General features: G+C 39.5%; 1 protein-coding gene across 1 annotated transcript in view; it reads right to left on the reverse strand.

Annotated features, from left to right (window-relative positions):
* Positions 1-15,713, reverse strand: part of FCRL5 (Fc receptor like 5) — a 58,519-nt gene extending 42,806 nt beyond the window's left edge. Inside the window, exons 1-6 of the mRNA XM_021710822.1 lie at positions 15,683-15,713; positions 7,959-7,979; positions 6,465-6,710; positions 3,683-3,931; positions 3,109-3,393; positions 1,314-1,585 (exon numbers count right to left, since the gene is read on the reverse strand). Coding sequence (XP_021566497.1) covers positions 1,314-1,585; positions 3,109-3,393; positions 3,683-3,931; positions 6,465-6,710; positions 7,959-7,979; positions 15,683-15,713 — 1,104 coding nt within the window. The remainder of the gene's footprint in view (positions 1-1,313; positions 1,586-3,108; positions 3,394-3,682; positions 3,932-6,464; positions 6,711-7,958; positions 7,980-15,682) is intronic.
* Between the last annotated feature and the right edge of the window lie 9,095 nt (positions 15,714-24,808).

Raw genomic sequence — 24,808 nt, forward strand, 5'->3', positions numbered from 1 at the left:
CCATATCAACAGGGTGCCTGAATGAAACTCAATTGTATACCTAACCCTTAACTGTACCCCACAACTTCATAATAAAAAAATAAATAAATAATTTTTTTTTTAAAAAGCAGAAATTTGTTGGGTGTCAGTAAGAAAAGGACCAAGAGCCAGGCAGAGTGGCTTGGGCCTATAGTCCCAGCTACTCAGAAGACTGTTGGGTGGGGAGGGGGGAGGAAAGGATCCCTTGAGCCAGGAATTTGAATTCAGCCTAGCCTGGGCAACATAGTAGACCCCGTCTCAAATAAAAAAGAAGAAGAAAAGAAAAAGACTAAAACTAAGAATAAGTTCTCTTGGACAGATTGCTAATTTGCACAGAATTTGGATTTTGAAACGTTTTCACAGGTATATCAGGGAGATTTTAGTCAGACTACATATTTTCCTGTTACTGATTCACTCTAAGGGACTCAGAGCTTCTGGGAAAGTAGTCAAGAGAGTCAAGGAGTTCAGAGCTGCCAACTAGAGACAATGAGCCCATCATGATGCCATGTGAGGCAAAGTTTGTGAATTCCTGTAGACAGAGTCTCCAGGTCAGGGGAGCATGCTCTCTGACTCTGACTAAGACTTATGGTGGTCAGCGCTTTTGTTGAAGAGTGGCTGCTTCTTGCTGGCTGGGCCGCCAGACCATTGTCCAGGCATAGGATTCATTCCCAGAGACCCAGTGGGGAGAGAGGATGAGGCATACTCCTTCTTTATAAGGGCCTGGGGCTCCAAGAACCTCGGCTTCATGATAAATCTGATACAAGATTGTGGGAGAAGCTTTTTTCATTTCACAGTGAAGTTCTACCACATTCTACACAGCATCCTGTTTGCTAGGGCCCCGAGGGTGTGGAAAGGATGTGTCACTGGGACTGAGAGAGACAACAGGCTGATCAGGGAGTAACCCTGCACATCCTTGGGGACTTGTCAAGAGACATGGCCCTAGATCAGCCCCAGTTGTAACATCCTGTTTGTTCTGACTTTATTCCCAACAGACATTTCACTTAATCAGAAGAAATTTGCAAATAGGAGGACTTCTGGAATATGCCAAATGACTGAGTATATTATCTAATCTCTATTTCTAAGAGTTTCCAAAAATTCTCACTGACCACAAACCCTTCTATTTCTGACTCCTCCTGCTGATCTAACTCCTGATAGGTTATTCACAGTATTGAATGACTGGTAACTGCTAATATCTATACTCCTACCCACTTGCCTTGTGGTCTTCACTAAGAATCCCTCTGTGAAGTTTGACATTCCTCAGATGATCTTTGATAGAATGTACCTTTCACGTGTACGGTCACTGGTTTGCTGTGAAAGTAGCGGTTCTTGTTTTTGACAGCACAGAAATATTCTCCAGCATCGCTGCTTCTCACGCTGGAGATCTTTAATCTTGCTTCTGGAGAACTCTGAATACGTGTTCCCTTGCCCAAATTGTTAACTATTTTGTACCAGAAGATTATGACGGATCCTGTGACTCCATGGACTGAGCAGATGAACACCAGTTCCTGCCCTTCAAACACTGACCCTGAGGCTGGGAAAGTGCGTATTTGGACCTTGACATCAACACCTAAATCAATAAAAAAGACATATGAGACTCTTGTCAGTGAAGTGCTCATGTATGGAAGAGAGTCACAAGTTGGAAAAGACTAAATCTGCTGATCATATGTGAAAAGTTGACCTGGGCTGGAATTGGGCTTGTCCTTGGGAAGAAGGAGGAAGTGATGGAGAGACAGTGCACTCTAATGATCTCATGGACTGTCTTGGACAAAAAAATAGAAACAATCTTGCTCACCCTACCCTCATCTCCACTTATCCCCTGAGAGAGCACAGCCAACCCAATAGCTGGGGAAAGTGGTGAGAGTGAGAGGCGATGGGACAGGGAGGCTTAGCATCAAAGGTGATTGTCCCACAGTGACCTCAAGAGCTAGTTGGAAATGAAATTTTGGGTTAGCTTGCCCTTGAGCAGAAACTCATTAACCCCTTTAGTGTGTCAGTAAAATGTCCAAAGAAGGTGGGGCCAGGACAGTCCAACTAAGTAGAAAATCTGTGATGAATGCATCCTACATCCGAGATGGGCATGGTTTCCTTAATGATGTTGGCTTAGGACCTTGCCTTCTTGAGTCATCCTGGAGTCTTGAAGAACAAAGGAAGACAATTGAACAGGGGGGTAGAAAAGCATGAGGTTGGGGCTTCATTAATTATGCTGAAGGAGATCCTATGCTAGGAATTATTGTGTTGCCACTATTAGGTAACACTCTCTCCATCTTTTCTGAATTATCTTTTCTTATACCAGTGATCAAAGAAAGACCTGTTACTTGTAATTGCAGAATGAAAGATTAATAAATATAGTCAGTTTAGAAAAAATGGAGCCTTTTTGTGCTTTTGGGGGGGCTCAGAATGGGAGTAAATTTGTGTGAAATACTACCATTTTCAATCTCTCCTCACTCAGGAAACCTGTGAACCCCAGACTATGTGTTCCTTCCTAATGTTTGAATAGATTTACTATGGGACAGATGAAATTTAATCAGAGGACTTGGCCATTGGTTAGCAGTCATGCTTGAGGACCTATACAATTTTAGAAATGTAGGAAAAGGTAATAGTGGGTACACCACCATCCCTTGTGATGTCAAGTTGGGACCATTTATTTCTCCAACTTTTGTTCTTTGGTTTTCTTATTCTTACGTGCTCTGCTGCAGGCTCCTAGCATTTTAGGAGTCTATCCATCTGGCTGAGCAGAGGCCATTCAGTCCACTTAGAAGACTCTGCTGCAACCTACAGCTTATACCTATGGGCCTAGCAGGAAAGTGAAACATATGTCAGGGGAGAGGGACCTCTGAGAGAAAAGAAAGCGTTCTATCTAATGGCATTGAAAGAAAAAAATGAACCTGTCTTTCTTTTCTTGGGCTTTTTTCTGATTTTAAGCTTTTCTACAATGTCCATAGTTGTCAGGGTTTTCTTGTTCACACCGCTCACATTCTTACAGGCATAAGAAATTCTTTCCACCTGGACAGGTGACCCCAGATGATGTGCAGTTCTGCCCTGCTCTTCCAGCCCTATCCCCAGCAAATTTCATAACCCATTGACACTCACTCTGCACATGTATCATGAATCTTGGGCTCTGTTTTCTGACCGTGTGAGTCACTGTCTCTGCCTCACACCAGTAGAACCCTGAGTCTTCAGTCCACACAGCAGTGATCCAAAGTGTGTGGGAGCTGCTCCATCCAGACCCCAGGGTCTGTCTTTCTCTGAAGAAGCGGAACTGGAGCTGGACATTTGGCCTTTCTGGAGGAAGCTGAGTCTTACAGGTCAGGGTCATGGAACTCCCATCCATGAGCAAGAAAGGGCTAGCTGTCAGCTCGGGACGAGGAAACAGTTCTAGAGAGAAGAATCACAACAGTGTCCAAGCAATGAGACTGGGAATTGCAGTGGGGAAAAACACACTTCACCCTCACACGAGAACACACAAAAGCAGGTGAAGAAAGGGAAGCCACCAATTTATAACTTCCTTTAGTCCAAAGAACTGTTGTACTTCCTCTGGTCCTCTCAGGAATGCAGCCTGAGGTTCAGTGGTATTCCTGCCCACACTTTCCTTCCTGCTCTACCTCTCCCACCCCAGGGACACTCCTGTTGACCAATCCACTTCACAAAATAATGAAGACTTTACCTTGGACTTCAATGTTGACTCTGTTGGAAATAACGGAGCAACACTTTTCCTTAGATCCAATACAGTAATATACGCCATTGTCCTTCAGACTTGCATTATGAATATAGAAGTTTGAGTTTTTATTAAGGGATGCCAGGACTTCATCATTCTTCTTAATAGTTTTTGGTGCTACACCAACCTTTGCCTGGCACCTCAGAACCACAGAATCTCCTTGAAACACAGAAAGTGGAGCCTGCAGGATCAGCAAAGCTATGGGAAACACAGCACCAGTTACTTGGGTCATCCTATTCCATTGTTTTGGGGGTTTTTTTTTTAGTTGGAGTCTCACTTTGTCACCAAGCTGGAGGGCAATGGCATGCTCACGGCCACTGCAGCCTTGATCTGCTGGGCTCAGGCGATCTTTCCACCTCAGCCTTCCAAGTAGCTGGAACTACAGGCATGCATCACTATCACCACGCCCGGCTAATTTTTTGACTTATAGAGATGAGTTCTTGCCAATTTGCCCAGACTGGTCTTGAACCCACGGGCTTAGGCAATCCTCTCACCTTGACCTCCTAAAGTGCTGGAATTATAGGCGTGAGCCACTGCACCTGGCCTAAGTCTTCCTATCATTGTAAGGGAACAACCTATTGTTTCTCCCTTCCTTTCAGTATTATTCTAAGTAGATTTTATAGAAAAAGTGTACGGGAGAAAGGATTATTAAAATGATGAATTCTTTTTTTTACTGATTTAAAATGAACACGTGACGAGAAAAACTGAAAAGCAGAAATGTAGGTAAAAATCACCTATTATATCATCACCCATATTTTAGCATATGTTTTTCCAGTTTTGTCTTCCATGTTTTTATATTTGAGAGGTTGTGTATATTTTTTTTCTTTTCATGGGACAGGAATAATACTTATAGATTTGATAGCTTGCCTTTCACTTACTATGCTATGAATACTTCCCTATATCATTAATATCATTACTGAACCTGATTTTCAATGGCTACAAAGTTTTCCTTCAATGGCAATAACATTATTTATTTAATGAGTCTTCTCTTCTTGACCATTTTCATGGGTCCTCTATTTTTTGGAGACACATGTTTATGATTGTTTCAGTAAGTAAATTCTTAAGGGATTGTCAGGTCAAAAAGCATAAGCATTTTATTTGCTCTTTGCTACTGAACTCCATCCTTATTCACTAAATTAAAAGATTTTATAACTAGATGACATGGGTTCAACTTAAAAACAAGTAGTTTTGAGACAGAAAAGAAAATGCTTCTTCCTTTATTTCTCTTTCTGTAGCTCTATCTATCATCTATTATCCATCTACCTATCACCTATTGATGTCTATAAATATGAAAAATCCAGTTGGACTCGGTGGCTCAGCCTTTAATCCCAGACTTTGGGAGACCGAGGCGAGTAGATTGCCTGAGCCTGTGGGTTCGAGACCTACCTGGGCAACTTGGTGAGACCTCATCTCTACAATAAATCAAAAATTAGTCGAGTGTGGCAGTGTGCGCCTGTAGTTCTGGCTACTTGGAAGGCTGAGGTGGAAGGATCACCAGAGCCCAGCAGGTCGAGGCTGCAGTGGCCGGGAGCAGGCTACTGCACTCCAGCCTGGGTGACGGAGAGAGACATCAACTCAAAAAAAAAAAAAAAGAAAAGGAAAAATCCTCATGTATTTATTATTCCAAATAAATTATGTGACTTAAAACTATACACAGACTCACAAGAATGTATCAAAAAACAGGAAAAAAACTCCTAAAACACCAAAAGGACCTAGCTCTGTAGACGATATTAAGGCAAAAATGGAAGCATGTATAGAAAAAGGTGGTTCTCTTCCCAAGGTGGAAGCCAAGTTCATCAATTATGTGAAGAATTGCTTTCAGATGACTGACCAGGAGGCTATTCAAGATCTCTGGCAGTGGAGGAAATCTTTTTAAGAAAATAGTTTTAACAGTATGTTTAAAGTTTTCCGTCTTATTTCATTTCTGTGACAGTTACTATCTGGCTGTCCTTTTTATAATGCAGAGAACTTTCCCTACCGTGTTTGATAAATGTTGTCCAGGTTCCATTGCCAAGAATGTGTTGTCCAAAATGTTTGTTTAGTTTTTAACTCCACCCTTTGCTTGGTTTTAAGTATGTATGGAATGTTATGATAGGGCATAGTAGTAGTGGTGGTCAGACATGGAAATGGCAGGGAGACAAAAATATACATGTGAAATAAACTCAGTATTTTAATAAAGTAAAAAAACCTATACACAGATTCAGGATCCCTTCAAATAAATTGCTCCTCAAATTTTATTTTACCTGAGAAGCTTATAAAAAATATAAATTCCTGGGACCCACTCCTATGGATTTTGATTCTGTTAGTATAGGGTCAGTTCTGAGTTTATGCATGATTAAAAAGCTTACCAGGTTGTCTGACTCAAATCAAACTTTAAAAACCACAGGTTTAGAGACGTCAGTTCACTCAGTGGAAATTGCAGTGTTTGTGGGGTTCCTCCACATAACCTGTAGCTGTTATGTAGGACAATTATGTCCTTCTGGAGGACTTGAAGTCACTGTCTCTTGGACTGAATTAATTTATTAAATTTTCTTCATTATTGTTTAAACTTAAGAAGCTAATTCCATTCCCTATCTGATTATCTACAGAGCTCTCTTGTTCTCCTGTCTGTCTAACCACAGTGTGAAATAGAATTGTCTGTGAGTTGTCTTAAGTGAATAGGAGTAACCACTAGAGAGGAAAATGGAGTAAAATGATGTCTAAAGTTTGTATTTCTTTCATTCTTTCTCACCTGAAGAAAAGACCAAGTGTACAGAGTTACTTATTAATGAGCCCTGGGTCTGACATCTGTACTTTCCAGATTCATGGACCTCCAGGGTGTTTCCTCTTTGTATTTCTTCCCCATGGTATGATCGGTACCATGTTGTTTTCTCTGGTACATAAAGGTGAAATCCATTGCAAGTTAGAGTCACTTTCTCTCCTTGGAAGACTGTGGTCCATGGAGGATTGAGGGAAATCACAGATTTGTGTGAAGGTGCTGAGAAAGGGAAGATAAATGGGTCAGAGACAGAGGTGCCTACAATTCCAGTTGTAGTTCCTGTTGCAAAGACTGGAGGACCTGGCTTTGGAGACTCCTCAAGAGGCCCTTAGGCAGGTCACTCAACACTCAAAGCTATGTGTCAGCCAATGGAGCTCACTTCACCCAAAAGAGAGATTGCTCAGGGGATGTCAATGAACAAAATGATTTCTGGAAGGTAATACCAGCAGGATTCACTGTCAAATGTTACTGGTTAGGAAGCCTATCATGGAGGTGGATCCTACAGAAAATCATCTCTGCCTTGCCATTTCATTATGTTCATAAATTCATGAGAACCTCCAAAAGTGCCATTAAAAATCACAATTTTGCACTTTCTCTGAAAGAATAAATCAAATGATCATAAGGTTTGGCACTGAGAAAGCCTGAGAGATCAACTTTCCTAATGCCTTCATTTTATAAGATGATGGTTCAAATGTCCAGAAAAATTCCATGATAGCTAATTGTGGCAGAACAAGAAGTAGACCAAATCATTGGCTGACATCCAGAGGTGACCTGGACAAGGCTACAGGTACGGCAGCTGATTTCAGACAAAGAGAGGGACTGAAGAGGGTTGTTGTAATTCATGGGTCCTCGAATATCCTGTCTGACTCAGAAGAATAACAGTAAGAGTCAGAAATAAGTAAATGTGTGATACAGATAACTTGTCTCCTCCCCATCTCTCCTTTATGTGTTCCCCCTGCTTGTAAGGGCCCAGTTGTTGCATGTTCTTCTGCTCCCCACACATTTCTTGGAGAATTTTACTCCAAAGTTGTAGAGAATGAGATATTCCTGCTGGCATCACCACAGTAGGATGTTTTCTGAGGGGTTTTCTTGGTTTGTTGAGTGGAGAGGATCCTATCCTGGGTCCTGCACAATTGCCATGGAATTGAAAATGTCCTGCCTGGCTAAGTGGGGTCCATATGGGTTAATAAATGCAATTGTGAATACAGGGTCCAGCAAAGACCAGGAGTTCCTTGTATATTTACCACCTTGCCCAGGCAGGGTCAGAGGGTGACCATGATGTATCCTGACCCTTGGGTGAGGCCAAGAGACCAGGAAACACTTTCACATCCCTTGGCAAGAATCTGGCCTTGGCAAGAAAACAGGAGATATTAGGTATTCTCAGGCAGTCATCTCAAATGTTTCATATTTCTTTAGAAAGGCACTAATATCCAGAGACACTGAAGAGCCAAAGAAAGGTGAACTCACCAAATTGTCCATTGATAGGAGCTGCAAAAATAGAACCAAAGATGAGAACAGATTAAGATTAAGGGTTCTTTGACTCTTCAAAGATATCTGTTTATTTCTATCCATTTATTATGTCTTCCATTAAGCAAGTCTCAATAAATTTTAAAACTTCAAAATTATACCAAGCATCTTCTCAGATCACAGTGCAATAAAATTAGAAGTCAATACTAAGAGATACTCCCCAAACTATACCACTATGTGAATTTTTTTTTTTTTTGAGTTGATGTCTCACTCTGTCGCCCAGACTGGAGTGCAGTGGCTGCTCCTGGCCACCACAGCCTCGACCTTCTGGGCTCCAGCGATCCCTCCGCCTCAGCCTTCCAAGTAACTGGAACTACAGGCGCGCACTACCACGCCCAGCTAATTTTTTGATCTATTGTAGAGATGAGGTCTTACCAAGTTGCCCAGGCGGGTCTCAAACCCGCGGGCTCAGGCAAGTCACTCACCTTGGCCTCCCAAAGTGCGGGATTACAGGCTTAGCCACCGAGCCCGGCCCACTATGTGAAAATTGAACAACCCACTCTTGGAAGACCCTTGGGTGAACAATGAAACTAAGGAAGAAACTTTTAAAAAAATTATTGAAATAAATGAAAATAGTGGCACAACATACCAAAACCTCTGGGACACAGCAAAATCAGTTCTGAGAGAAAAGATTATAGCATTAAATGCCTACATCATAAAGACAGAGAAATCAGAAATTAACAGCTTAATCTTGCACCTAAAGGAACAAAAATAACAAAAAAAACCCAAGAACAGTCTAAACGTAAAGCTAGCAGAATAAATAACAAAGGTCAGAACAGAGCTAAATGACATTGAGGCCAAAAAAAAAAAAAAGTGATACAAAGGATCAATGAATCAAAAAAGTTGTTTTTGTGAAAGGATAAACAAAACTGGCAGGCTCCTAGCTAGACTAACCCAGAAAAAAAGTGAAAATTCAAATAAATTTGATCAGCCAGGTTTGGCGGCTCAGCCTGCAATCCCGCGCCTTGGGAGGCTGAGGTGAGTGGATTGCCTGAGCCGGCGGGTTCGAGACCCGCCTGGGCAGCGAGACCTCATCTCTACAATAAATCAAAAAGTCAGCCGGGCATGGTAGTACATGCCTGTAATTCTGGCTACTTGGAAGGCTGAGACGGAAGGATCGCTGGAGCCCAGCAGGTCGAGGCTGCGGTGGGTGGGAGTGGCCTCTGCATTCCAGTCTGGGTGACAGAGTGAGACTCCAACTCAAAACAAAACAAAACAAAACAAATAAATTTGATCAGAAATGATAAAGGTGACACAACAACCAGCACCACAGAAACAAAAAAGATCATCTGGGACTACTATGAACATCTCGATGGTAAGAAATTAGAAAATCTAGAGGAAATGGATACATTTCTGGAAACATACAACCTTCCAAGACAGAACTAGAAAAAAATAGATATCCTGAATAGACAAATATCAAGCAATGAAATTGAATCAGTAATAAAAAAAAATTCAAAAAAAAAAAAATGCCCAGAGTCAGACAGATTCACAGCCAAATTTCATCAGACATACATAGAAGAGATGGCACCAATCCTACTGAAACTACTCCAAAAAATCTAGGAGAGGAGACTCCTCCCCAACTCATTCTATGAAACCAGTATCACACTGATATCAAAATCAGGCAAGGACACACACAACCAAAAAAAAAAAGAAAACTAAAGCCTATTTCTCAGATAAATATAGATGCAAAAATCCTTAACAAAACACTTGCAAACCAAATTCAACAGCATATAAAAAAAATTGTTCATCACAACCAAGTGGGTTTTATTCCAGGGATGTAAGAATGATTCAATATCTGTAAACCAATAAACATGATACACCACATAAACAGAAGCAAAAATAAAAACTATATGATCATCTCAATTAATGCAGAAAAGGCATTAGACAAAATTCAACATCCTTTCATGATAAAAACCCCTCAGTACACTGGGTATTGAAGGAACATATCTTTAAAAAATAAGAGTTATATATGGCAAACCAGCAACCAGCATCATACTGAACTGGGAAATGTTGAAAACATTTCCACCTCAGAACAGGAACAAGATAGGGATGTCCACTCTCACCAGTCTTATTTAACTTAGTACTGGAAATCCTTGCAGGAGCAATCTGGCAAGATAAAGAAATAAAAGGTATCCAAATTGGCATGGAGGAAGTCACACTATTCCTAGTCATGGATGATTGAATATCTCAAAAACCCTATAGACTCCTCCAAGAAGCTTCTAGACCAGATAAATGACTTCAATAAAGTCTCAGTATACAAAATCAATGTACAAAAATTGGTCGGATGTTTCTATACACCAACAATGCTTAAGATGAGAACCAAATAAAGAGCTCAATCCCAATCACACTAGCCACACCCACAAAAATAAAATACCTAGGAATACACCTAACTAAGAAAGTAGAAGACCTTTACAGGGAGATTCCAAAACACTGACAAAAGAAATCATAGATGACACAAACAAATGATGAAGTATCCCATGTTCATGGATTGAAAGAATCAATATTGTTAAAATGACCATACTGTCCAAAGCAATCTACAGATACAATGCAATCCCAATCAAAGTAGCAACTTTGTTCTTCACAGGACTAGGGCAAAAAAATCTTAAAGTTTATATGGAATTAAAAAGAGCCGGAATAACCAAGGCACTTCTAAGCATAAAGAACAACTGTAGAGGTATCATACTGACTGACTTCAAATTATACTATAAGGCTATACAAATTAAAACAGCATAGTATCAGTATAAGAATAGACAGATTGACAAATGGAACAAAATAGGGGAACCCACTCTAAAACCACATTCCTCCAACCACTGAACTTTGACTAAGCCAACAAAAATAAACAATGGGGGAAAGGAAACTCTATTCAGTAACTGGTGCTGGGAAAATTGGCTAGCCATATGCAGAAGAATGAAACTGGACCCATATCTCTCACCATATACAAAAATTAACTGAAGATGGATCAAAGACTTAAATGTAAGACCTGAAAATATTAAAATCCTAAAAGGAAACCTAGGAAACACTCTTTTGAACATTGGCTCAGGCAAAGAATTTATGACAAAGACTCCAAAAGCAATCATAACAAAAACTAAAATAGATAAATGAGACATAATTAGACTACAAGACTTCTGCACAACAAAAGAAATAATCAAAAGAGTGAAAAAAAAAACCTACTGAATGGAAGAAAATATTTGCAAATTATACCTCAGACAAAGGGCTAATATCCAGAATCTACCAAAAACTCAAACAACTTAACATGAAAAACCAAATACCCCATCAAAAAGTGGGCAAAGGACATGAATAGACACTCCCCAAAAGAAGATACACAAGCAGCCAACAAGCATACGAAAAAATGCTCAACATCACTAATCATCAGAGAAATGAAAATTAAAACCGAAATCAACAAAACCCTTCCTGGGAAGAAAATGCCGGGAGAGACTGTTTAAGCGGGGGCTCGTGAGCAAGTGGCCAGGCCCCTGGTGCGACAGCTGGTGCTGAAGCTTCTCTGCTTGGTACCTGGCTCTTCCCAGGTCACAGAAGATGAGTGCCATTTTTTTTTAATGGACAAAAGTTTTTCAGAGAAGTAGCGATGGGGAGAGACCATCGCCCCAGGCTCTGCCTCACCATTGCAGCAGGAGAGACTGTCAGCTCCAGGCTTTGCCTCACCACTTCAGCATCTAGCAGGGCATTAGTGGGCAGCAAGGACTGTGGAGGGAGTCCAGAGGCAAAATCCAATGGAAGAGGACAAGAAAGGCACCCCACTATCATCCTGAAGGTGGGGCAGGAAAGTTCTCCGGCTTGCTCACCATGGAGCAACAAACCCAATCTCTGTGACGGGTGGATCAACTACTCAGGGATTGATCGTGACCCGGAAGGAATATCCTGAAAGCACAAACTTTGGAGGGGCATGACAAGTGCTGATTTCCAGGCACCCCACCCCCTACCCTGATCCAGCCGCAGGACAAAGGGTGAGGCCAGAAAAGGATGAGGAAGGACTCCAAGGAGATCAGTGGTGAGTCTGGGGCTGACCCAAACCCCCTCCTCCCCAACAATCCTCTGAACTTCAGACCTACATAGTTGGGCCATGACTGAGAAGGACAAACCCAGGTGAAGCATGGACGTCAATTGCAATAGGAGAACTCCATTCCAGGATAGGCCTGGCTGGGCACCTCCTTTCCCCCACCCCAGTACATACCTGGGGAAGAGGCAATCCCGCAACTCCCCACTGGAGGAGATCTCCCTAACCATACCAGAGTGGGAGGGGAGGACTGAAGCCCCACCCATCTCCACTGCCCCTCCTCCTTCCCTGCTCTTCACACAGAGTGAAAGAGGTGACTGTGCAGGAGAGACCTGATTAGAGGAACAATTGCAGAGCCTGCCACAAGAGGGCAGGATTTTTTTTTTAATTTTTAATTTTTTTGATTTTTAAAAATTGTTTGACTATTTGTTAGTTCATCTAGTTTTGAAATATTTTTTCTTTGTGCATGAATGTGTATGTGAGAGTTTGATCTGCATCTCCCCTGAATTTTTTTCTTTTCTTTTTCTGTTTCTTTCTTCTTTTATTTGTCGTTTTCTGTTTATGTGTGTATTGAATGATTGAGTGTCCATCTTTCAATTTTGTCGTTGTTGTGGTGTTTGTTTTTTTTTTTCTCTTTTGATCTTCTGGGTTTTTTATTTTCATTTTTTATAGTTTAAGGTGTATGTCAATATCAATATATGTGTGAGGGTTCAATCTGAATTCCTTTTTTTCCCCCAGTCTTTCTGCTTTTCTTCTCTATTCACTTTGTACTAGGCATGTGTATGTGTATCTAGTTTTCTTGGTATTTTGTTGTTGTTTGTTTTGTTTCACTTTGCTGTTATTCTAGCTTGTTTTGGGATGTGTGTGTATGTCAGTGTGTGTGTGTGTGTGTGTGTGTGTGTGTGTGTGTGTGTGTGTGTGTATTCAGTTGTTTTTTGCATTGGTTTCTGTTTTGCATCATCATATAGAGTGGTGGTGGGGAGTGGGTCTCAGGAAACACATATTACAATAAGTGAACATTGCAATTTTCAAGTAGTTTCTGAATCCTAGCGCCCCATCCCCTACTTTATTCAAAGTTCAAAAACTACAAGAGACATCAAAGTTTCCCATCCACTGCCCTATTTGAAAACAGAACAAATTCAGAGCCCAGATCGGAGAAGAATAGAGGACTGTGCAAACATCAGAAGGGAAAGCCTCTCCCACTGATACCTAATAACAGAACTAAAGAGAAAAACAAGAGACCTGTCACAAATGAGGAAAAACCAAAGGAAGACCTCAGGCAATTTCAAGTGTACTAAAGACAAAACTCCTGAAAAATCAGACCTTGGTGCCCAAACAATGGAAGTCACCAATGACTGACCCCAGGATACAACAGGGATTAGGAAATGGATGGAAAGCATGAATAAGACTCAGGAAAGAAAGGATGTAACACTGAAAGAACTAGTAACAGAGATTTTGGCAATAAAAAATTTCATCCAGGAAATAAATAACAAGATGACAAGCATGGAAAGCAGAATTAATCTAGCCAAAGAAAGAATCTCAGAACTTGAAGACCAGAACATGGAATTAGGCCAATCTATAAAAAAACATAGAAATAAGACTGAGAAAGAACAAAGCCTACAAGAGATATGCGATTATAACAAGAGGCCGAATCTATGCCTGATGGGTATCCTAGAAGATGAAAGGGAAATGGAGAACAACTTGGAGCAAGTATTCCAGGAGGTAATCCAAGAAAATTTTCCCTATCTCACCAGAGATGTGAACAGTCAAGCACAAGAGATATAGAGAACCCCCACAAGACATAAAATGAGAAGACCAACCCCTAGACACATACTAATTTGCCTACACAAAGTAGGCACAAAAGAAAAAAATCCTAAAGGAAGCAAGAGGGAATGGTCACACTACTCACCAGGGAAAACCAAGCAGAATGACAGAAGATCTATTGGCAGAAGCACTACAAGTAAGAAGGGACTGGAGTCCTATATTTAAAGTCCTCAAAGAAAAGTAATTTCACCAAGAATTTCCTATTCAGCCAAGCTCAGCTTCATCAGTGATGGAGAATTAAAATCCTTCCCAGACATCCAATCTCTAAGAGATTATGCAGCTTCCAGATCAGCTCTATAGAAGATACTTAAAAAGGTATTAAGCACAGAAGAAAGAAAAAAAAAGAGAACAGCAGAGCACAGAATCAACAGAGAATACAACACAAGAAACTTGAAAACACACACATATGCCAGTGAAAGGCAGTCAAAGTCTAGCAGTGAGTAAGAGACATAACATCTCTGTCCACATGAGACTGATGGAAGAGTTATCCAAACCGAAGTGTTGTATTGAGAACAATGGGCTATTTACCGTTATTATCATTACCTAGATATATTGACCTCTCTAGCCTTTGTATTGTTTCAAATGCAGCTAATATTTTTCTAAGTGTTTTCTATATGGCATACATTTACAAACATTATTTCATATAATCATGCCAATAACCTTATGTGGTAAATACTAAAAGTAGCCCCGTTTCACACACCAGAAAACCAATTAAGTAACTAGCAAGTGGCAGGATGAATTTTGAACCCAGATCCTGTTGAATCCCAGAATGCATGCTCCCAGCCACTACCCAACCTGCCCCTCTGTGTTGGTGCCACTCTGGAGTGGCTCCCATCTCTGGAACAATAGTCCATGCACCTTCCCACGGTGGAGTCCTCTTTTCTTACGTCATGCCCTCTCCATTCCTGCTCCTCCAGGTCCTACTCACCTCTAAGTTTCATGAAGTCTTTGCCAGCTCTTTGGCAGATAGTTTATATCTGTCTGCACTGTTCATAGATAACTTTGCAATTATTCAGCAGGATCTTGCATAGCTGTTCCTTGTGCATTGGCCTTGCTGGGAGCCCTTCTATGTCATCCTAAGCACAGAAATGGTGGACTCCCCTTGCTCTTAGCACCCGGTACAGTGCTGGGCATCGATCTTACAAAAAAATAACTTGCTGAACAAATGAATAAACATATTTAATTCTAATATTAAAGTCTTGGTAAATAAAAAAGCAACAACAAAAAACAGCAGTTCATGCGTATAAGTTGACAGAGACTTATGCTCACCCATAGGCTTAATAGCAATTCTATGTGCTTTCGATTTTTCCTTGCCTTGCCTACCTACCCCTCTGTTACCTTGTGCCCATCCATGTTCTTAATCTGTCGATCACTGCTGTGGTTTGCATTTGCATGCAGAAGAAAGAGGCATCTTTCCTGAAAGAAACCTCACCCTATCAGCCCAGAACCAAGAACTGGCCTTGTCATACGTCCTCCTTGCAGAGAGGAGAGGAAGTTTTTCTCTGAATAAGACAATATGAGCAAGCACACATGACACACTTTCTGGATTTCATGAAGTATCTGTTGAAGAAAAAAAAATGAATAAAACTTTCATTGTTTTTGGTCACTATGGTTTCCTTCTCTATAAGGTTGAAAGTTCCATCCAGGTGTGGCCACTTTCTTCAGCCACAAGAGAGGAAGCCCTGAGCTATCCTGAAAACACAGTCTGCTCACCTAGGAAAGACTTTCTGATTAGGGACTGAGCCCCAAGTAAAGGTCAGACCTGTGGTGGAAAGAAAAACTGTATTGACCCCATCCAGGGCCTGTGTTTAGCCATTCTACTCACCCAGAACCAGTAGTGTCACCCACGGCAGCATGAAGACGTGGATCACTCAGGGCTGAGACCCAAAGAGATGTTTCCTCAGGATAACAGGTTTGGTCTTGTTCCTACAATCAGTACACAGCCCACCAGCTCCAAGGAGCACATCTGATAAACTGCTCCTTTAAAAAGAGCAAAAGGCATTAGTGAATTAGAAAAAGGAAGTGGGAGTACCCAGTTCTAACTACTAATCAAAGTTTCCTGCCCTATGATCAAAGTGAGAAAAAAAAGATTAGGGTTTTTAAAAATCACATACCCTTGACCTCACATTTCTGCTTTTGGGAAATTACCTTAAGGGAAGCATGTGAAGATAGTTCTATATGAGCATCTATTGTAGCATTCATTATTGCTTAAACCCTGGAAGCCATTTCATATCCTTTTAATAATATTGTGATATCATTAATTTTTTTCTAGATTTATACTGGTATATAGAAATACAATCTTTTTTGGTATATTGACTTTTTTAATGGCTACTTAGATTGCTGAATTCACTTATCGGTTCTAATAGTTTATCTTTAGGTTATTTTAGATTTTATGCATATACAATCATATAATAATGGTTTTATTCATTATTTTTAATACTTAAGCATTTTCCCCCAACTTATTACAATGAGTAGGAGCGCCACCATGATGCTGAAGAGAAGTGGTCCCATCAGGTATCCTTTCTTAGTCTCATAGGAAAAGTTCTTGGTATTTCATGGAGTTGAGGACAATCATACTTAGTGATCTATCACAGAAAGAAAAGAATCAAATACTACATGTCCCCACTCATATGTGAGACCTGAACATTAACCACAATAATGCAAGGGAGAGACCAACAGTAATGAGACACTGCCAAGGGTAATTATTGATTTGGTTTTTAAAACCCCAAAGAGATTATTCAGAGATTTTATTTCTTCTTGTGTCAGTTTTTGATATGTTGTATATTTTTAAGAATTTGTTCATCTATATTTCTAAATCTATTTTATAACTTATGTATAATGCTCTCATATTATGTTTTAATATCTGTGAGATCTTTAGTAATGTTCTTTACTTTACATTCCTAATATTGATAATTTTCTCTTTCTCATTCTCTTTTTATATTCTTGATTGATCTCTATAGGGATTCATCAATTGAATTTATTTCATTAATTTCTGCTCTTTAATATTTTCTTCTTTCTTCCTTTCAAAATGTAGCTTGCTTTTTAAAAATTTCTTACATGAATACGTACATCTTTGATTTTTAATCTTTTTTATTTTCTAATATGTGTACTTATATTATACATTTTTGCCTAAGTGTGGCTTTAGCTGCAATGCATGCGTTTTGCTATGTAATAGTTTTGCAATCATTTTGTTCAAAATATTATGTAATTTTGGTGAACAGTGGCCAATAAATAGTTTAAATTCCTTTTAAAAATATTATGTAATTTCCATGAGAATTTTGTGTCCCATGGATTATTTTGAAGTGTATTGTTTCTTTTCCTAACATTTAGAGATTGTCTTTTTTTTTTTTTTTTTTTTTTTTTTTTTGAGTTGGAGTCTCACTCTGTCACCCAGACTGGAATGCAGTGGCCGCTCTTGGCCACTGCAGCCACGACTTGCTGGGCTCCAGTAATCCTTTCACCTCAGCCTTCCAAGTAGCCAGAACTACAGGTGCGCGCTACCACGCCCGGCTAATTTTTTTGATTTATCGCAGATGAGGTCTCACCAATTTGCCCAGGCGGGTCTCAAACCTGCGAGCTCAGGCAATTCATTCACCTCGGCCTCTCAAAGCGCGGGATTACAGTCTGAGCCACCGAGCCCGACTGAGATTGTCTTTTTTGTTATTAATCTCTAGTTTAGTTCCACTGTGGTTGAAGAACATATTTTATGTTTTAATCTCTTGAAATTTGTTGAAATTTGCTTATGAACTAGTATACAGTCAAGTTTTATAAATATTCTGTGTTTTCTTTAAAACAATGTAAATTATGAAAATGTTGGTACAGTATTTCATTTTTGTCAGTTTCACTCTTGTATATTCTATGATGTATTATTCAAATATTCTATACTTTTACTATTTTTTCTAATATTCAGCTCCAAGAGAATTATGTTAAGATTTCCCATTATAATCGTGAATGTGTCTATTTCTTCTTTTATTTCTGTGTGTTTTTGTTGCATATTTTGCAGTTATTTTAAGAAGTGTATACACATTGAGAATTGCTTTTTCCTGGTAGCTTGAAACATATTATTATTAAATATTCCTCTTTATCTGTTTCTTGCCTCAAAGCACCATTGGAGGAGTCTCATCTACATTTGATTTAGGTGGTTGGGTGCTCTACTTTAAATCTGGATGTGATACTGTATTTGGATGAATCTTTGGGAATCTTTGGAGGTGGTAATTTTATTTTTTATGCAAGAAGGAAGTAAATATTTGTGGCCAGAGAATGGACTGTCACCTAAGAAGGCAGCAAACATTTCCTTGTATGTGCATGTTGTTTCTCCCATCAGGAAGTAAAGTTTCTTACCATTTAATATAGCTGGCCCTTTGACTTGCTTTGACCTATAGAATGTGGCAAAAGTGAATCTGTGCAAATTTGGGGCCCAGCCCTTAAGAGGACTGGTAATGTCTGTCTTGTGTTCCCTCGGAGCCCTGAATTACCATGTAAGAAGTCTAACTGTTCTATTGGAAAGAGAGTCCCTGCCAGCCCTAGCTGTTCTAGCCATCCCAGCCAGATAAGACACAAAACATGCCGGGCTCGGTGGCTCAGCCTGTAATCCCAGCACTTTGGGAGGCCGAGGTGAGTGGATTGCCTGAGCCCGCGGGTTCGAGACCCGCCTGGGCAACTTGGCAAGACCTCATCTCTATAATAAATCAAAAAATCAGCGGGGCATGGTAGTGCGCGCCTGTAGTTCCAGCTACTTGGAAGGCTAAGGTGGAAGGATCGCCAGAGCCCAGCAGGTCGAGGCTGCGGTGGCCATTGCACTCCAGTCTGGGAGACAGAGTGAGACTCCAACTCAAAAAAAAAAAAAAAAAGACACAAGACATGTGTCTTAGCTATTTCAGGTGTTCTATTCCCACCTCAGCTGTATTCCTTGATGAATGAAACCACATGAATGACCCTCAGCTAACTCAGGTGACTAGTTAGCAGGGTCAACTCACAGAACCATTGTTGTTTTAAGCCACAGGTTTTGGTGTGGTTTTTAATGCAACAATTGGTCACTGAGATGGACTTATTCTATCTTCCTTGGGAATATTGTTTTTGATCAAGTAATAATTCATCTGTCTCTAATAAAGCCTTTGTCTTAAATTTTATTTTTCTTATTAGATTAAGCTTGTTAATCATGTTATGCAAATCCACATCCTTTCTAATTTTAGTCTACCTCAGCTCTTGACTTCTTTGATGGTGTGGCTTCTGCACACTTTAACGTTACCTCATTTTCTCCATTTTTATAATGTTTTATTTCCTTTGACTATTGTTTAACGATTGGTACTACATGGCAGAGACATTTACTGCTCACTGAATAACCATATGTTCCACATTTCCCAGATTCCCTATAGTAACCTTAAATATTTAAATTACTATCTAGCAAAAAGTAAAAACAGATGAATAGTCCATTTGAGAACCTAGAAAAACAAAACAATGTCTAAGAAAAGCAGGTATCTATAAATTAGAAAACAAAAAACAGAACTGATAATTAAAGTGCTGATTCTTTTGAAATAAACGAATACCAAGACATTTTTAAAAAACAGAATTGTTCTAGGGCAAGACAGATAATCTAGACAGACGGATTATCATAGTAGAGATTCAGACAGTTGCCAAGGAACAAACTTATAAAAAAAAATCATTGCAAGATAGTTTCACAGCTACATATTTCTAACTTTCAAAGAATGGATAATTGCAAAGTGACTTAAGTGGTCCTAAAACGCAAAAGTAATTAAAAATAGAAGAATCCTTTAATATATCTCAAGTCAAAAGTCAGATTTACATTTAATGAAGAACACTAAAATAGTATTAATAGGAAATAAGTAGACATTGTCAAGTCAAGAAAGAAAGCCACAAGAACACTAGAGTTACAGAGTTACCCACTAGGATAACTGAAAACAACCTATAATCCTTTCAAACTGTGAGGACTAAAATTGAGCAGTTGTCAGGATTATACTCACACAGGCTCCGCATTCCCTCCACCTTGCCTTCTGGATGAGGGGTTACTGATTTGGCACTTCTGGGCCTTACCCCTTCTTTTGGAGAACTTGAAAACTTCCTGTGGGTTTGTGTAAGGGTATGTGTTTGCTGTTAGCTTCTCCTTCCCTTAGCTTAGTCTGAATTCCACTGCAGTTAGAAGCTGTTCTTCAGAATTTATAAGTTGGAGAAGTGGCTATTCAAAAGTTTCACTGAAAATGGAGTTTCATTTTTTATTTTTACTTTTGGTAATTTGTGGTTGGTTTCAGAAAGTAAAATGTAGTATATAAGTTTTATTCTGAACTGGCATAAGAGATCTGTATCCCAATAATCATTGCCATCTCTTAGAAGATAACTATAATATAGCATCACAACAAGCACCTTGTTAATATTATTTAATCCTTCTATCAACACTAAAACAGTTAAACTGTGAAGAAACACAGGCAGTGTTCTGTCGGGCAGGTCATGTCATCCTCATTTTATAGACAAGGAAAAGCAAGGCTTAAAGAAATTTAATTTCAAGTACCTTGTAAGCCAAAAAACTCACAGACAATGAGTGGTAGAGCCAAGATTGGAACCCATATCTGTCTGAGCCTGAGACCGAGCCTGACAAATTCAAGCAAGAAATTTAACAGTCACAGGCAACCGGGTGCAATGGTGCAACCACCTGTGGTCCCAGCTACTTGGGAGGCTGAGGCGGGAGGATTGCTTGAGCCCAGGAGTTTGATGCAATTGTACTCCAGCCTGGTTGACAGAGACTCCATCTCTAAAAACAAACAAACAAAACAGTCACAGGCATTTGGACAGTAATCTAGACGTAATACCATCCTAAAGCCAGCTACGTGTAGCAGTAAGGTGTCATGGTTAAATGATTACAGCTCAAAAGCAATCAAGGGACATATTCTGGTGACAGGAAATGGAAACTTGAGGTTCTGAAGTTTATAAATGGACTCTGAACTAATTACAACACAGAAAGATTGAAGCCAAAGGTCCTTGGAAGGCATATTTAAAGCAGGAAGCAAGGAATTAGCCCCAGTAGTCTCAGGCTTATTGAATGGGCCTGGAGTAACTCTCAGGCTCTGTCACTCAATTTGAAGAAGGGGTGGGACTTCTCAGGAGCTCCGTGAGTGATGAGAATATTGTATGCCAACGAGGGGGATGCTCTGGTCACAGCAAGTAGGAAAAAATTGTCATATAATAGAGTGGGGGAGAGAGTCAATACAGGTGGAGAAAAAAGCTAGACAAAAGAAAGATTTAATTTCTTAAACGTTAATGTTAGATTATTTTCCTGAGGGTAAAAAATCTCGTAGACAATGCTCTGTCATGGCCGAGAAGTAAGGGAGCACAGGTTGTGTCACCAGAGAAACTCAGGGTTCTGCCACTTACCAGCTAAGTGATCTTGAGCAACTTGTTAAACTTGAGCTTAAGTTTTGTCATCCTTAAAACAGGGACCACAACGCCCACTTCCCCAGGTTGGTATGTAAAGTGAAGGAGAATGTTTGCTTGATATACTTAAAACCCAGGTCTATATGACACCAAAATCTATTGCTCTTTCAAAATTCTATTCCCTTTCTACATGTCAGTCTTTCCATCAAGTTGTCTTTTCTTGTGGTAATGGGTGCTTATTAAAAATCACCAACTGAATGCATATATATTTAATGGTTCTATTGAAGTGTATTTTTGATGACAAAATTCATCTGTTTTATCATCATAACCTAATTTTAAAACATTTTCAGTACCTCGGAAAAAAATGTGGCCTCCGTTTGCAGACATTCTCAATTCCCACTCATAACCCAAGGCAACTGGTTACTAATTTACTTCCTTTCTCAATCTTTTTTGCCTTTTCTGAACACAGAAACTGATTCATACAGTTTGTGGTGTTTTGTGACTAACTTCTTTCACTACTGTAATGTTTCCAAGGCTCATCCATGGGTAACATGTATAAAAACTTTGTGAGTATGCATTTTGTAGTTTGGATCTTCCAGGGCAGCCTAATAAGACTTATTAAGAACCTACTGGAATGTTTCACAGTTTTCTTTAAGGTTCTTCCTACACCAACCTGAGTTTCAAAAACAAGGGCAACAGCCGGAGGTAATAAAGAAAACCAATGTCTGATATGCACTGTAATCAGCTGCTCAGGCTTTCCAGGCAAGCCACTTCTCCCTTTAGGTCACTTTACGTTCTTGCTACTATTTTCCAACCTCATCCAAAAGGAATCTTAGGTCTGGTTAAGTTGGGTCTTAATTTTTGTCCTCGAACGCCAGCAATAGTCTTTTCGTGTGTTGCTGCTTGGTTTACTTGCATGAGGCTCCAAGAACACAAACTCTCCAGCCTTCAAAATCTTTGCTGGTTAAATTCACACCTATTTCCCCTGGATACTCCCTATTATTCTGTTCATATTGATTTTTCTTCCTTACTAATTTAGTTACCTGGTTATATTAAGACAAAAAAAAATTAATCGAAGCGGGCATCTATCATTAGGTCTGTCAAGCAAATCTTCCCCCATCTTGGAATATTAAGAACCTGACATTCACTGTACTAAAGCTGCCAAGGTGAATCTCACATAAAATCTCTGCACAAAGACCCTCTTCTTCTTGTGTCTCTTTTCCTACTCAGCCATCTCAGTGGTGGATTGGCTGTGTTTATTTAGACTCTGGATCTTGGCCAAAGAGAAAGTTGGTCATGTGGGAAGTATGTAGGTTTTGGAATTGCACAATCTTAGTTCTGTCACTTACCAACTAGGGGACTTTGGACAAACTTTGTAAGATTTTAAGCCCAGTTTCTCATTTATAAAGTAGGTATTAATTATACTTGCCTTCAATAAATAAAATATAAAGTATATATCACAAAGCACATAGCAGAAGCTGCATAAATGGCAGTTTTGAAGTTTATTAGCCTGCCACCCTGAACTCTGAACTCTGACCTCAGCTCTTCCTTCCATCCACACAGTAACTATGTCACCAAGGCTGTGCTTACTCAGGGGCTTTCAAGTTCAGTAACCTTCTAAGCCCAGCATTCACATGATCAGAAATTCCAATGATAGACTCAAATCATTACAAAGAATTTATAAAAAGAGAATTAGAACTTGCTTGAGTTCTGCTTGATGCTATAATATCAGTTCTCTGTTGAGGAGCCTTCTGACCAGTCTCTTGTGATTGATGAAAGTATCTAACTCCAGCTGGCTTTCTGGGCATATGACCTATGTATTCATACAGGGCCCCACACTCAGAAGGACCTTGTGCTTTGTTTAATCCTCTGCTGTTGTCATCTTGACATTTCTAGTAATTTTATCTCTGAATTTATGTTTTGTACATGAAGTCTGATGGGATAATAGACGCTGCACATAAGCTGAGGAGATACTTGCAACAGGCATGTCTGCCTTCCCTACTGTCCATTGCAAATAGCACTCTTAAGGCCCTATGATCTCAGAATTCAGGTGCACCCACAATGAGTGGAAGTTAAGGACCCAAAGCAAGTACAAAGTAAGTGTGTGACGTTGGTGATTGACAGGTCTGAGAGTCACTATTTTCCATTTGAACCAGAACTTGCTTCTCACGGATAAAGAAGGCCATAGTGTTCTAAGAAACATGAACAAAAAACCTTTTTGTACCGTTTTTTAGGTTACTCCCCTAAATTAACTAGTCACTTGTTCTGGAAATAACATAGAAGGAAAGGAAAAGGCAGTCTGGAATTACTTTACTTTTCAATCTTTTGGTACTTGTCAATATTGCTAAAGGTAGAAAATGTTGGTAGAATGTGTTCATATCAAGAAATGAAATCAAAACAATTATTTTAAAAAATTCCTTTAGAGACACAGTCTTATTATGTTGCCCAGAAAAGTATTTCCTCTGTTCTGATAAGAAAAAAATGCAATGTATGATTAGACTATGAAATGTGAGTTGTTGTCTAAGTTTGGTGATTCCACACATTAATTAAATGTTTTTATATTTGAAAGTAAAATTGGCACTGCAAAAATAAAGATGAACAGTAAAATTCATGCTAATAAGTTAAATTTATTTTTTGTTTTCTTATAATGACAATAAATAGCAAATTGAAAAAAGTCATAACAAGTTGAGGGAGAGATTACAGAAGAAAGAAAAAAACTTTATATTTCAATACCTTTAGTGACACTTTTTCTTCTTGCTTTTTGAACATGGGATTTTGCATTTTGATTTTGCACCATTCCTCACAAATTATGTAGCTGGTTTTGCTAGCTCTTTTCTGCAGTCCCTGGGTAGCTTGCAGGGGAGTACTTTGACTCTTTGAACAGATGTGTTGTCAGAGAAAGAAGGCCCTGTGAAGATAGGCTGACTTCTTTTTATAATGAAAACTCTTGTTTTATACGCAGAAAATAGTAGAAGCCAACTGGTTTGAGATTTTCCCCTTGCCCCTCCAGCTTATGTAAATGCTTGAGGTGTGATTTTTCCATGCCTCTGGGAAGTTTGATGACCCAATATACTTTTGCATAAATATAAATGATATATTTATCTTGAGGTTCCTCTTTCTGCAACTCTTGAGCTAACATTTGGGTGGGGATTGTTTTTACATCTTATCTCAAGTTCACACTCAGCTTTGGAGACTGTATTAAATATGATAAGCAAGAATCTGGGACAGAGCTGATGTGCACTGAAGGCTGATGGTGTGTACAGGGGAATCATGAAATAGATGAGCTGGGAGGATCATAGAGATTATATAGGTGAATTTTTTCTACCTTGACTCAAGAGTAAAAGCAAGAAATTGTCAAAAACAAAATTCTAAAAAAAAAAAGATGAAGCAAGAAAATGATGGTCCCAGGGAAAGAAAGCTGGTATGAATCTTGAGGTTTCTAGAAATTGTTTGGGGAGCAAATTTGGAAAATTAAATCCTAATACATAAAATGCAATATTAAGAGGAAATCAGTGAGATAGCAGTATGACTGAGGAGCTTTTGGATTATGCTGCCATCTCTTTCTGGT

The sequence above is a fragment of the Carlito syrichta genome, unplaced genomic scaffold (genome assembly GCF_000164805.1).
Source record: "Carlito syrichta isolate Samal-C Ts95f unplaced genomic scaffold, Tarsius_syrichta-2.0.1 Scaffold80230, whole genome shotgun sequence".
NCBI lineage: Eukaryota > Metazoa > Chordata > Mammalia > Primates > Tarsiidae > Carlito > Carlito syrichta.